A 15,701-nucleotide genomic window follows, 5' to 3' on the forward strand; every position below is an offset into this window, starting at 1 on the left:
GCGCCGCTAGCCCCAAAGTTCAGTGTCACATGCCTTGGATCTATTCTGGGGTGCCCAGGATGTCCCCCAGGCAGAGTCAGCTGTGGTATCTCAATGGCGTGCATACTGGGAGCTGTGGTGCCTCAATGGGAGGCCCGTGGGAGCATGGGGACTGGGAGGGGGTCGGCTAGAAGGTCAGGGAATGCTATGGGGGAACTGCCAGATAATCAGACATCACAGAAGCCAGGTAACTCTGCCTAATTATGTTTAAGTGCCTATTTATGTGATATGCTGCATTTTTTTTCTTTTTTCTTTTTTGTATTATTGGAGAGGGAGCTTCATCCAACATTTTGCTGGGCAGGCCTACTTAGACCACTGTTGAGTTCATGTAAGTGTGGCTCCACCCATGACCACACCCACAATGTGGTGCATGGCCACACCCATTTCTGGCTGGAGTGCCCAACAGTGCCTCGGATCTCTTAGGATCCTCAGGGATGGAGCAAGACCAAGTTGCGCCTGGGGCAAGGTCAGGTTTTGGCGCCTAAAGGTCAGGTTTTGGCACGTAAACTGCCATTTATTTTGCCGCCTTTTTAAGAATTCAACAAACTGCGCCTGGGGCAAGATACCCGCTCCCCTCCCCCTCCCCCCCCCCCAGATCCATCCCTGAGGATCCTTGCAATGCTCCTGATATAGAATGTAATAAATACCACTCACCTTTATCATCCTCATAATGTGTGGGCTGTCGCTGGGCTCGGCAGGCCGGATGTGATACGCCATCTTTCCGGGAGCAGTACCTGGCATGGATGACACAGGAGATGCAGTGAGCAGTTACCAAAGCTTTGCCCAACAAGTCCTCGTTACTACAGAAGACACGATCAACAAGATCACCTTATCTCTTAACCTGCATACTCACCTCACGATGCAGGAAGATGGATCCAGCGACGTCTCCTTGACAACGAGCGTTCAGCTGATCCATCTTCCGGCCAGAGGGTATGCTCGATGTCACGCAACGTTACACGATGGACGCGAACAAGACTTCAAGAGATTGCGGTACTTTGCGCAGGAGTCATCGGGGAACTTAAAGATCTGATCTGCCGCGACAGTCGTTATCGCTGCGTGACACTAAGGGACACTCACATGATCGTGCACCTGTACCCACATCGCCAGATCCTGGAAATGACCGCTCATCGCTCAAAAAATTGCCGGTCAATGGGAAAATCGCAAAGTGGGTGCGGGCCTCTACAAACTGCTTCATCTCTTCCTGTCCTTCCATAAATCCTCACCAGAGATGGTCACTGAGATGCCAGAAATCCCGGCTAGTATACAAATTCAACATAAATGATATGCAAATTGGAATTTGACCAATTAAATCCACTTCCTTCAGATTATGAATGAACCGAAGTCAAGCTGCCTTAAGTTTGCCCAAAACCCAGAATAATTAGTATATCTCACTGATCTTCTCTACAAGAGAGAGGACATTTATATCGCCTCCTCCATCTTGCCTTTCCTTCTTTCTACTGCTACCTAAACATGCTGGAATGAACTCGGATTTGGTGGACTATAAAGACCACCTTGTGACGGATTCACCTGCACCAGATGCATTCACCGTATGTAAACGCTCCCACAAAGCTGTGCTGGGGAGTACCCCTTTAGGTTTTAGCCTGGCTAAAAAAACAGTATTCTGTCAGCCCAGGCCAGAGGGGACCAGAACACCAGATCCTCGTCGTAAATTCCTAGCTGACCAAAGCTACGTCGGTAAGTCCTTCCCCCCCTATATACTGTTGGGGAGAGGGAATACAATGTTCTATAATTAACCTTAGAATACATCTGATTCATTTTACTTTCAATAATCACTGCTGCGCTCTCCATGCATGTCTGGAATAAAATATACAAACTCCAGATAGGGTAATAATGTTCAATAAGTTTTCACACAAAACACCCAAGTGTCTGTGATGGTTAATGCCACTCACTGGCGTAACAATAGGGCATGCGACCCCTGCCCCCTAGGGCCCGCTCAGGGGGCAGGAGGGGTCGCAGTATAAGAGGAGAGCGTGGCAGATCGATGGGGAGGGGGGACATTCCCCCCTCCTCACCTCAGGCTCTCCTCTCAGCGCTCCCCTCCTGCAATCATTGGTGGCAGCGGGCAGCAGCAGCGGCGGCGGCAGGCTGAACACATTACCTCCTTCTTGCCGGAGGTCTTCCGTTCTCTAAGAGCTTCATGCAACTTCCTGTGTAAACAGGAAGTTGTTCTTAGAGATCGGAAGACCTCCGGTGAGAAGGAGGTAATGTGTTTAGCCTGCCGCTGCTGCTGCTGCCCGCTGCCACCAATGATTGTAGGAGGGGAGCGCTGAGAGGAGAGCCTGAGGTGAGGGGGGGGGGGGGGAATGTCCCCCCTCCCCATCGATCTGCCACGCTCTCCTCCATAGTTCACAACAGTCCCGATTTGGGCGGGACTATCCCGGTTTACGCCCCCTGATCCCGCCTCCCGCCTTCTGCCTGTCAAAACCCGGTTTCCTCCACCCTGCCCGACTGTCTCGCTCCCTCTCCACACAGACTCCAACACTGTGCAGCCTGCTTCTCACCTTCCTGAGTGTTGCCAGCCGCCCTATGTTTACAGGTTGCCTGTGAAGAAGTCGGGCAGTTTAAGCTGCTTGTATTGCCCATTAGTGTTGTCCGGATCATGAACGATTCGGATCTTTGATCCGAATCTCTTTTGTGAGTCGAATCATCCGGATCATCAAAATGAACCGATTCGGATCAAAAGGGGTGGAGCCAGGAGCGGCACGCCCCCCTCTCTCAGCGGGCACCGGGGTCTATACAAGTGCTATCATGTCATCTCCGCGTACTGAGCAGTGTCGGGCTCATTCCTCTAACTCCGATCATTGCTTAACCCAAAAGCTTTTCTTGGAGCCGCATTCTGAGCTGATATTGCTGGTGCCATACATGAGACGATGATTGTCTCGGGCAGCGCATCTACTCTAATCGCAGCATGTTTCTATAGCTAATACTTACAGAAATAATTCCAGGGACTACCCATTGTACTTGGCGAAATAAACAAAACTAGCCGACCCGCGGCGTAGCATACGTCACATAAGAGGGTAGAGGGCAGGAAGGGGGTATTGGGCACAGCGGCTGGGAGGGCGGTTGGACACCCCCTGCCCCCTCACCCCATGTGCGCTCCACCTCCTGCTTAAGCACAGTAGCAGCCGCCACTATTAGTAAGAGGCAGCGGGCGGGGATGACTCACCTCTTCCATGTTCCATCGTGCGTTCCACTGTCGTCACTTCCTGCAATGCCGCACACTGTATTGGTGTAATTTGCCTTTTTAAAACAGAAGGAAATCTGCAATAATTCAGCTATAAGTGAACATTTGTGGTTACCCACAATGCACTGCTACTAAATATTCAAATTACCCCTTTACCCCCTTGGTAAGCCAAGCAAGCATCCAGAGCTGCTGGTGTATAGCAAGCCTATAGCTTTACATTTTACACAGTCATATCAAACCCACATGTAGACAACCTGTTTCAGACTTTTGGTCCTCATCAGTACATAACAGGGATTGATATATTTGTATGAGATAGGGCTTGGACCAGTACAACAGAGTAACCAAGCAGCTCAGGGTGACCCAAACCACTTGGAATGAATAGGGGGATAAAAGGGACCAAAAAGACCTCCTACTAAAAAAAGCAAAGCTTGGTGTAATTTGCCTTCCTAAAACAGAAGGAAATCTGCAATAATTCAGCTATGTGAACATTTGTGGTTACCCACAATGCACCACTACTAAATATGCAAATTTTGCCATTTCACCCTTAGTAAGCCAAGCAAGCATCCAGAGCCGCTGGTGTATTGCAAGCCTATAGCTTTAAATTTTGCACAGTCATATCAAACCCACATGTGACAGCCTGTTTCAGAGTTTTTGTCCTCATCAGTACATGGCAGGGATTGATAAGGCTGTATGAGATAGGGCTTGGACCAGTACAACAGAGTAACCAAGCAGCTCAGGGTGACCCAAAATACTAAGAATGTATAGGGGGATAAAAAGGACCAAAAATACCTTCTACTAAAAAAAATCAAAGCTTGGTGTAATTTGCCTTCTTAAAATGGAATAAAATATGCAAAAATTCAGCTATAAGTGAACATTTGTGATTACCCACAATTCACCACTACTAAATATGCAAATTATTCCTTTTCACCCTTGGTAAGCCAAGCAAGCCTATAGCTTTAAGTTTTACACAGTAGTGTTGTCCGGATCATGAACGATTCGGATCTTTGATCCGAATCTATTTTGTGAGTCGAATCAACCGAATCATCAAAATGAGTGATTTGGATCGCAAAAGGGGCGGGGCCAGGAGCGACACGCCCCCTCTCAGCGGGCAGCGGGGTCCTGGAAGCAGAGCAGAGATAGATTGCTCTGTTGGAGGGGGGACTCAGGGGAGCCAGCTTTGCACAGGGACAGGTAGAGAGGACATGGGTGCCACTGCCAGATATGTGTAGAGCACACATACTGGCTATAACGTGCTGCCCATTATAGGCTGGCTGTTCCGTAGTTGTGCACAGTGAACACATTGGAAACTTTTGGCTCAGCTCAGCACAGCTCAGTAACTTTGCAGGCACTGTGATTGCAGTGCAATATGATCCTCCTGCACTCGGCACTAAACAGCTGCACTTATCTTTGGGGAATGCTTTCTTTCACTGTGCAACGTTTCCATTCAAGGTATACAGATGAACATATAGGTGTAAAGCATGATTGCAGCATGTGGGTATTGTGTGCAAACAAACATTTATGCTCTCTGCTTCCCTCCTCCCTTCTCTGTCCACTCCCTGCCCTCTGTCCATCTTCTCCCCTTCTCTGTGTGTCCACCCCCCTCCCCTTCTCCTGTCCACTCCCTGCCCTCTGTCCATCTTCTCCCCTTCTCTGTGTGTCCACCCCCCTCTCCTTCTCTGTCCACTCCCTGCCCTCTGTCCATCTTCTCCCCTTCTCTGTGTGTCCACCCCCCTCTCCTTCTCCTGCCCTGCTAGTCATTTCAACCCCCGAATGCTTCGGTAGTAAAATGATCCGAGATTCGGATCAAAGATCCGGATCTTTTCAATGATCCGTTTCGAATCATCCGGATTGAAAAGATCCGAACTTCCCATCTCTATTACACAGTCATATCAAACCCACATGTGACAGCCTGTTTTGGCCATTTGGTCCTCATCAGTACATAGCAGGGATTGATACGGCTGTATGAGATAGGGCTTGGACCAGTACAACAGAGTAACCAAGCAGCTCAGGGTGACCCAAACCACTCGGAATGTATAGGGTGATAAAAGGAACCAAAAAGCCCTCCTACTAAAATAAGCAAAGCTTGGTGTAATTTTCTTTCTTAACCACTTGCCGACCGCGCACTCATACCGCGCGTCGGCAAAGTGGCAGCTGCAAGACCAGCGACACAGTACTGTGTCGCCAGCTGCAGGCTGATTAATTAGGAAGCAGCCGCTCGCGCGAGCGGCTGCTTCCTGTCAATTCACGGCGGGGGGCTCCGTGAATAGCCTGCGGGCCGCCAATGGCGGCTCGCAGGCTAAATGTAAACACAAGCGGAAATAATCCGCTTTGTTTACATTGTACGGCGCTGCTGTGCAGCAGCGCCGTAAGGCAGATCGGCGATCCCCGGCCAATCAGCGGCCGGGGATCGCCGCCATGTGACAGGGGACGTCCTGTCACTGGCTGCACAGGACGGATAGCGTCCTGTGCAGCCCGGATCACCAGGGAGGGGACAGGTAGGAGAGGGAGGGGGGAATGTCGCCGCGGAGGGGGGCTTTGAGGTGCCCCCCCCGCAACTAGCCTGCACGCAGGAGCGATCAGACCCCCCCTGCACATCATCCCCATAGGGGGGAAAAAAGGGGGGGCGATCTGATCGCTCTGCGTGCTACCTGATCTGTGCTGGGGGCTGCAGAGCCCACCCAGCACAGATCACAACAAACAGCGCTGGTCCTTAAGGGGGGGTAAAGGGTGGGTCCTCAAGTGGTTAAAACAGAAGAAAATCTGCAATAATTCAGCTATAAGTGAACATTTGTGGTTACCCACAATGCACTGCTACTGAATATGCAAATTATCCCTCTTTGCCCTTGGTTTGATATGACACTACTTCTTCTTCTTGGTTGGACCAGCCCTGGGGGCAGGGCGATACTTCTTCTTCTTGCTTGGTCCGGCCCTGGGGGCGGGGCGATACTTCTTCCTCTTGTTTGAAGGTTGAGGCACTTACTCTATTATATATATAAAATAATAACAGATAGACAGATAGACAGACAGACAGACAGACAGACAGACAGACAGACAGACAGACAGACAGACAGACAGACAGACAGACAGACAGACAGACAGACAGACAGACAGACAGACAGACAGACAGACAGACAGACAGACAGACAGACAGACAGACAGACAGACAGACAGACAGACAGACAGACAGACAGACAGATAGATATGCAACAATTCAAGTTGGAGTGAGCTTGAGATGTCTCCCAGTACATCACTGCTGAATATATGCAAATTAACCATTGTTGCCTTTAGAAGCTAAACACACCGCTAGATACGCTGAACAGCAATGATGTGTCAGTTTGTTAATTTGTACTGAGCCATAATAACGCAACATGCATACGGACTGTTTCGGATTTTTTTTTTTTTTTTTTTTTTTTTTTTTAGCCTTTCAGATTAAAATCACTTAAAAACCAGCCCTCACACGGATCTCTCCATCAGGTTGGCAGCGATCTTGCCCTTCCTTCACTGTTCAATCATCATGCTGGCTTTTATTAAGTCTGTTCTTTATCAATAAAAAGAAAACAAAACATTTTAGAGCAATGAGCTCCACTCCTTTTGCTTCCACAATTCTTGCGCCTTCTCCTCTCCAACACCTTTTTTTTCCGCCAGGTACACCACATACAATCTTGCTAAGAAAATATTGCACACTGCTTCAAGTGACAACTCCTCCTTCTGGAATACTATTAAGTTTCTTGCATCCCACAAAACTTCCTTAAGTACAGAGAACACAATCCACCCCTTCCTATCCTTCTCCTTTGCACCCAGTGACACTCCACCCATCACCATTGAAAGAGATGTGACCCTAACCTCCACCACCACCTCTAAAAATTTCCTCAACTTCCTCCGAAAACCCTTTGCAAAATCACAATCCCAAAACACGTGGTCCACATCCTCTTCCCCTCCACACCCTTCTCTTGGGCACCTTCCTGAGGGAGTCATACCCCTCAATTTGCAAAAAACCCTAGTAGGGAGCGCTGACACCAGAGCCATCCAGACAACATCTTTCTGCCTGTTTGTTATTCCTTTAATACTCATTCTTTTCCATACTGCCTCCGCTTGTGCACTTGTCATTACTTTTATATAACATATTATATCATTTCCTGTGATCCATTTTTTTATATTCTGCTTGTTTATGTTTGTTAAGGCTGCTCCTGCCATATTGAAATTGTCCAGAATTTCTTTAACTTTTTGGTAGCATGATGTAGTAGTGTATGCAACAGGCTTGCTCAAATCCTTAGCGACCCATCCCAACCTGTTCCACAACCATCCTCCCAAGTACCTCACAAAATCCTTCACCCTCCCCTCTGACTCCAACACTCTACGGACAGACACCAGATAGTGCAGAGACAAAAAGGAAGCAACATCAGGGAAGTCCCAACCACCCAGAGACACACCCTTGTGAACCGTCACCCGTGCCACCCTCTCCATCTTTGAACCCCAGAAGAAGACAAACAACATTCTCTGCACCTCTTGCATCCATCTTTTGCCAGGAGGCAAGACCAAACAAAAATACAACAACAACGGCAATATCACAGCTTTCACCACCAACACTTTCCCTGAAAAAGACAACTTCCGCAACCTCCACAAGTTCAACTTTCTTACCACTTTCCCTTTCACTTCATCCAAAGTCTTTCTACCTTTCATCTCTGCATCAAACACCACACAACACCTTGATCTCCTGACTCACCGGCACTTTCTCCACATTCAAAGGTACAGGCCTCCCAAAGGAAACCAGTTGGGACTTCTCCCAATTCACAGCCATTCCAGACATTCCACAAAACACTTTCACATGCAAATTCACCCTGTCAATATCAGCCTGCGACCCACCCACAAACGACACATCATCCATATAAGCCAAATACTTCACCTGCTCTCCACCACCACCTGGCACAACAAACCCTTTCACCACTTTATCCCGCTGGACATACCTCAGCAAAGGCTCCACCACACAAATAAAAGCCATAGGCGACAGTGGACACCCCTGCCTGACTCCGGACAAAACGGGGAATGACCTGGACAAAACCCCATTTACCAAGACATGGCTCGAAATTCCAGTGTAAAAACATCTAATAACTTTCAGGAGACAATCAGGGACCCCTAATTTTGCCATCACCCTGAACAGGAAGGAGTGTGATACTCTATCAAATGCCTTTTCCAAATCGATACCCTCAATGACCATCGGCACTTTATTTTCCTGTGAAAAATTAATCATGTCCCTTAATAAAACCAGGTTATCGGCGCTTCTTCGACCGGGGACCGCACAGGTCTGCCCCTCTCCAATCATAGATGCTATCACACTCCTTAACCTGTTTGCGACCAATTTCGCCACTATCTTGTAGTCCACATTCAACAGCGAAATTGGCCTCCAGTTTTTTATCAATTTTTTGTCTCCTTTCTTATGAATCAGGGTGATGACTCCCTCCCGCATTGATGGGGACAACCGCCCAGAAGAAAAAACTTCCTGGACCACCTCCACCACTTCCCCACCAATGATAGGCCAGGCCCACCTAAAAAACTCCACTGGGAGCCCGTCCTTCCCTGGAGTCTTGCCTGTTTGCATGGCACCAACTGCCGCCCATACCTCCTCCGTGGCCACCGACTCTTTCAACTGCTGTACCTCCAACGGATCCAAACACTCCTTCAACACCTCATCACAATACTCTTTCATCTCCACCTGTGACACAGCATTCCCTCCTCCATACAAATCCACATAAAACCTCCGCACCTCTTCCATCACCTCGGAACCAACCACTTCCCTTTCATCCACCACCACTGACTCTAACACATCTCTACTGGACACCACCTTCTTAAAGAAGAAACGGGAGCAAGACTCCCCCTCTTCCAAATCTCTCACTTTCGCCTGAAACACAATCCTCTTCCCACGCTCTGTCAACATTTTCTTCATTCGCTGTCTTGCCTCCTCCAACTCTTCCTCCACCTCATACCCCCATTCCTTCATCTTCACCAAATACTGCAACCTTACTTTCCAACTTTCTTCCTCCTCTTTCTGCAAACACCTCTTCTCATACGCTAGATTCCTGAAAAAGCCAGAAATCCTCCTCTTCACCCAATCCCACCATTCCAACAAATCCACAAAACCTCTCTTCCTGCGCACCCATCCTGCATATTCCACCCTAAATCTTTCAAGTACATCCACATCCTCCAACAACTCCACATTCAACTTCCAGACTCCCTTCCCAAACACCACTCTCTCCGACACTTCCAGGGAACAAAGAATGGCTTTGTGATCAGAAAAAGTGACCTGGTGATAAGAGACAGCAGAAACCAACACATACCTAGAAAGTAAAAAGTAATCTATGCGTGACTTAACCGTGCCCGCATCCGAAAAGTAAGTATATTCCCTGTCCCTACTGCCTGCCGCCAAAGCTGCATCCTGCAGTCCAAAATCTGTCACAATCTGGTTGAGGATCCTACTGGTGGAGTCCAGCTTGGTCTCTCCTGACCCCACTCGATCCCCAACCGATCTTATACAGTTCAGATCGCCGGCCACAATGGTCTTAATGCGGCCTGGCAGATTGAACTTAAGCACCTCCAAGAACTCCGCCCTCTCTTTTTTGTCTGCAGGAGCGTAACAGTTAAAAAGACGGTACTGGGAGCCACAAAAATCAAAATTCACAACCATCAATCTCCCAGGAATGATGACGTCATGTGACAAAACCTTAATGCTAGGATTATTAAACAGCACGCCAATGCCCTCATTCCTACTCTGGCAGGCAGGGGACCAGATGGCATTGCCCCCTGCCCATTCCCCAGAGCCAGGTACCGTCTTCAATATACACTCCTGCAGACAAAAAATATCCGCCCTAAAATTTGCGAGGTCCTGCAGGACTGCAGCCCGGCGGTATGAGGAGCCGATCCCCCTCACATTTACAGACAGCAGGGACAGCACCATCACCAAAAGACACCACGTGAAAAGCAACCTACACTCAGCCATCTTCATTTCTTAGGCGCTCTGGGACTCTTCCGTACACCCACAGTAGTGGGCTCCTGCTTTGTCTTTCTATTCCTCTTCTTTCTTTGTTTTTTTTATTCTGCTGTGTTCCAGTCCTCCGGACCAGAATCCCCAGCAGTACTCGGTCCCGGTGCCTCCGGGTTAACTCTCCTAGCTGGCCTAGTGTTTTTCCAGCCAGTAGGCACAGGAGACTGGGTCATATCCACCTTTAATTCACCCTCAGAAGTGTCACTGACGATCCTCATTTTTGTTACACGGGTGTCATCACTTTCAGACTCAGTCACAGCTTCTTTCCTCTCTTGATAAGGTGGTAGATAATCACTATCATTCTCCTCTATCTCCACCTCTTTTTCACCTTCCACCTTCCCAGGGTCTGTCAGGTCCATTTCAAACTCCTCCTCCTCATTTGCATTAACTCCACCCCCCTCCTCTGAGGTCATGACTGACATGCTGGCTGATTTCCCTCCTTTTTTTGAACTTGGGGAGTCGTTATTTTTGGAGGGAGATGAGGCAGTCCCTTGCTGGGATCTCCTCACCGCAGTGTCAGCTTTTGGGCTTTTACTGGATGCAGGGCTGGGGTTTGCTGGCAAACTTTTAAGTTTCTTCTGCGAGAGAGCAGAAGAAGGGGCGGGCTTAGGAATCTCCGGCGGGTCAGCTGACTGCACAGCTGTTTCGCCACCTGCATTCCTGTTATTCTCGCCGGCTAAGCCGGCATCAGCAGCTGTGGCACTACTGCTCCCAGCGGACCTGCGGCTACTAGCGTCCATGGCGGGCCGCTGGGAGTCTCTGCAGGGTTCAGGCACATCTGCCTGGCTTTCTGGGACCAAGGGCGCGGCTTCTGTACTGGTGGCAGGGGTCAGGGAAGCCTCAGAACGCTCTCCACTGTCGTGCTGCGGGCCCCACTCAGCAGAAACTGAGCAAGTGACGTCACCGGCGTCAGGGGAATCCCGATCAGCTGGAGAGCCGGGCACTGCTTTGGGGAGCCTCTCTGGGGGGGTTTCAGCCACAATATCACTTCCTTCAGCCCCAGCCTCTCTCACCACAGCGGGGGGACACGGGACAACACCAGGTACACATACATCAGCCTCTCCAGCCTTGCTCCCTGCCACGTCAGCAGCAGCCTTCTTACAGGCAGGAGCACCAGCATTCTGCTCAGCGGGGGGACACTCTGCAGAAGGAGGCACGGCATCCTCTTCACCCCCACTCCCCACAGCTTCATCATCATCATCCTCATCCACATGCTCAGCCAGTTTCCTTTTCTTGACACGCTGCAGCTTTGGCATCTCAGCCTGCAGCATCTGGGAGTCAGTGACCTCTTCAGCAGAGGGGACAGGGGGGGTCACAGTAGCAGTTGGACCCGTTTGAGCAGCACTGGTGCCCTCTCCAGCTACCTCAGAAAGGGGAGCTTCAGCGTCAGCCTCAGCGTCCCGGGGCTCCACACGGGGAGCCAGTGACCACCTCCTGCCCCTGCCATAGGAGCCAGCAGCAGCAGCATACGTGTAAATCCTTGTTTTGCCACGCTTTTCACAATCTTTGGCCAAGTGGCCCGCTAGACCACACAAGTCACACACCTTCACCTTTTTACACTTGGAGCCTGGGTGAACCGGCTCCTTACAGTGCCTGCACCTCTCCTCAGAGCTGCAGCTGCCAGCACCGTGCCCAAAACTATAACACTTCCGGCAGTAGAGCGGCTGCCCAGTGTAGGTGATATAGCCTCTCTCACCGGCAATGGAAAAGACAGGGGGTGGGTGAACCACATCATGCCAGCTCCCTTCCTGCCTCTTGAACTCCACATTAAATCTCATCTTGCTCCTATAAACACCGATGTGATTATAGATCTTCTCTGCCCAACTCACATCTCTGAAGTATCTCTGCAGAAACAATCTCACAACATCAGGCTCCACAAACGGGTTATACATGTGAACGTACACTTGTCTTGCTTTTTCATTAAACAGCGGTGTAACTGACTCCAGCCACTTAACAAAATCCTCCCTGCTCTCTCTATAGTCTGCCAGCACCCTTAAAGCCTCTTCCTCACTATACATTGTGACATCATATGCTCCTTGTGCAGGAAAATCCTGAATCGCAAACAAATTATTCTTTGTCATCTTCAACCCCTCCACCAGTACCTTGTCAATAAACGCCTTCGGTCCCTTACTCCTCCATTCCGCCTTCACGATGAAGCGTATTGAATTACGCAGCTTTGGCATACCTCCTCCACTTGATGCAGCCGCCATCCTCTCCTCGTTTATGGAGGGCCCCCACAAGGAGGACCCTCAGAATACCTTCCGTGCAAGACCAAGTAAAGTAACTCCAGCTGATCCTTGCCAAAAATCCTAGAAGCCACAGACTGTTTCGGATTGTTTGATCCTCATCAGTGCATGGCATGGATTAACTTGGCTCTATGGAGTAGGGCTTGTAACACCGAGAGGTACAGACTAACCAGCAAGCTCATGGTGACCCAGAACTCATTGGAGTGAGTGAAGGGCTACAATGGTCTTAAAAGCCCCCTTACTAAAACACTATGGAAAACAAAAGTTTGCTTTCTTAGAACAGAAAGAATTTGCAATAATTCAGGTTGGAGTGAGCTTGAGATGTCTCCCAGTGCATCACTGCTGAATATATGCAAATTAACCATTGTTGCCTTTAGAAGCTAAACACACCTCCAGAGCTGTTGGAATGCAGTGTTTAGCTTCTTCTTGCTTGGACCGGCCCTGGGGGCAGGGCGATACTTCTTCTTCTTGCTTGGACCGGCCCTGGGGGCGGGGCGATACTTCTTCTTCTTGCTTGGACCGGCCCTGGGGGCAGGGCGATACTTCTTCTTCTTGCTTGGACCGGCCCTGGGGGCAGGGCGATACTTCTTCTTCTTGCTTGGTCCGGCCCTGGGGGCGGGGCGATACTTCTTCTTCTTACTTGGACCGGCCCTGGGGGCAGGGCGATACTTCTTCTTCTTACTTGGACCGGCCCTGGGGGCAGGGCGATACTTCTTCTTCTTGCTTGGACCGGCCCTGGGGGCAGGGCGATACTTCTTCTTCTTGCTTGGACCGGCCCTGGGGGCAGGGCGATACTTCTTCTTCTTGCTTGGACCGGCCCTGGGGGCGGGGCGATACTTCTTCTTCTTGCTTGGACCGGCCCTGGGGGGAAGGGCGATACTTCTTCTTCTTGCTTGGACCGGCCCTGGGGGCAGGGCGATACTTCTTCTTCTTGCTTGGACCGGCCCTGGGGGCGGGGCGATACTTCTTCTTCTTGCTTGGTCCGGCCCTGGGGGCGGGGCGATACTTCTTCTTCTTGCTTGGTCCGGCCCTGGGGGCAGGGCGATACTTCTTCTTCTTGCTTGGACCGGCCCTGGGGGCAGGGCGATACTTCTTCTTCTTGCTTGGACCGGCCCTGGGGGCGGGGCGATACTTCTTCTTCTTGCTTGGTCCGGCCCTGGGGGCGGGGCGATACTTCTTCTTCTTGCTTGGACCAGCCCTGGGGGCAGGGCGATACGTCTTCTTCTTGCTTGGACCGGCCCTGGGGGCAGGGCGATACTTCTTCTTCTTGCTTGAAGGTTGAGGCACTTACTCTATTATATATATAGATTCTGATCTCCTTCCCTATAGAAGCAAATACAAAGCATCATTTCTTTTGCGGAGTTATTTCCTGTATCTTCCTGGCGACGCAGGAAAAGTCCTGTCCTGCAGTCATTTCAAACTCCTCCCCCCCCCCCCAAATGCTTCTGTAGTAAAATGATCCGAGATTCGGATCAAAGATCCGGATCCTTTCAATGATCCGATTCGAATCATCCGAATCATTGAAAAGATCCGAACTTCCTATCTCTAGAAATTCAGTGCCGGTAAAAGAAAAATCCCACCTCTCCATGAATAAACTGCTGTGCATGCATTGTGCATGACGTTTTATGATTTGATTGGCTGTAAAGCACTCATGGAAGACCCGTCTATAGCTCCTCCTCCTTAATGCTAACCAGTGGAGAAGGAGGTGTGCCTGTGCTGGAGAGAGCGGCAAACATGAAGTGCTGCAGCTTCCCGGGAGAGCAGATCAGAGAGAGCTAGTGAGCTTCTATTTGTTTGTGACATCATAGCTCTCTCTGCTCTTCTGCATTTCCAGTGTTGTTCTTTATCAGCCTTATCTCTATCACTCCCTCACTTAGCTCCCTACAGGACTGGAGCTCGTCTTTCATCTCTTTGATCCTCTTCCGTGGGTAGCCTGTCATGTCTTCACTGTGTTCACAGATTGCTGCTTCTGTTTCTGGGCACTATTGCTTGTTCCAGATTGTTTCTTGGTCAGTCTGTCCCTCTTTCCTCATTTGTTCCTCTTTCAGGACTGTTGTAATGTAAATCTATGTAGCTTTCTAGTTTCTTGGCTCTAAACTTTATTCCCATCCATCTTCCAATTGATATATTTCTTATTTTCAAATGTAAACATCAAGTAAAATGAACCAGGATAGAAAGGATTAGTGTGGTTTGAATTATAAAGCAAAACATTTTTCTTATGAAATCTGTTTGGAATGCATGACTAGACAAAGACAAAAAGACAAATAACATTTATATTGTGCTTTTCTCCTGGTGGACTCAAAGCGCCAGAGCAGAGCAGCAGCCACTAGGGCACGCTCTATAGGCAGTAGCAGTGTTAGGAAGACTTGCCTACGGTCTCCTACTGAATAGGTGCTGGCTTACTGAACAGACAGAGCCGAGATTCGAACCCTGGTCTCCTGTGTCAGAGGCAGAGCCCTAAAGCCTCATACACACGGGGTATGGCCGTCGCCGCAACCACGTGGCACGCGCGTGTTGCGGCGACGGTTCGCCCATGTGTATGACGCGCGCGCCCCGAACCGTCGCCCGTCGGAGCTGTCGCCAGGCGATTGACATGTTCAATCGCCGGCTACAGCCGTCGCCGCAACCTCGCCGGAACTGTCGCTAGCCCCGCATGTGTATGCGGGCTAGCGACAGCTACCCACACACATTACACGGAGCATCCGGCGGGGGGGAGGAACCTCGGCGACAGCTTCCGCCGCATCGCTAATCCCTCTGCTGCCGTGTGTATGCAGAGGGACTTGGCGACGAGCTGTCGCCGAACTGTCTCCGAACTGTCGCGCACATGCTCCCGTGTGCAGCGACAGCTACAATTGTCCCCCCGTGAGTACTTAGCTTTAACCATTACACCATCAGCCAACTAGGGGTGTGTTGGGGGCGTGGCATGGGTGTGGCTTAAGTGTCCCTCTTTCTCATCTCAAAAAGTTGGGAGGTATGTCTCCTCTTATGCTGCGACCCCTCCTGCCCCACAAAAGTCCCTGAGCGGGCCCTAGGAAGGTGGGGTGGGCCCGGATTTTTTTTCTTTGCAGGGGGGCCCGGGGATTTCTAGGTACGCCCCTGATGCCACTCTGCTGTGTAAGACCACGTCCCCTCTGTCTAGATGCTCACCAGATACAGACCACCTCAGCTCTCAGGT

The 15,701-nt window shown here is 50.1% G+C and overlaps 1 protein-coding gene across 1 annotated transcript in view; it reads right to left on the reverse strand.

Moving 5' to 3' along the window:
- Nucleotides 1–15,701, reverse strand: part of LOC137560838 (thialysine N-epsilon-acetyltransferase-like) — a 68,197-nt gene that overhangs the window by 43,372 nt on the left and 9,124 nt on the right. The window contains exon 2 of the mRNA XM_068271973.1: nt 694–773. Coding sequence (XP_068128074.1) covers nt 694–773 — 80 coding nt within the window. The remainder of the gene's footprint in view (nt 1–693; nt 774–15,701) is intronic.

This window comes from Hyperolius riggenbachi, chromosome 3 (assembly GCF_040937935.1).
Source record: "Hyperolius riggenbachi isolate aHypRig1 chromosome 3, aHypRig1.pri, whole genome shotgun sequence".
Taxonomy (NCBI): domain Eukaryota; kingdom Metazoa; phylum Chordata; class Amphibia; order Anura; family Hyperoliidae; genus Hyperolius; species Hyperolius riggenbachi.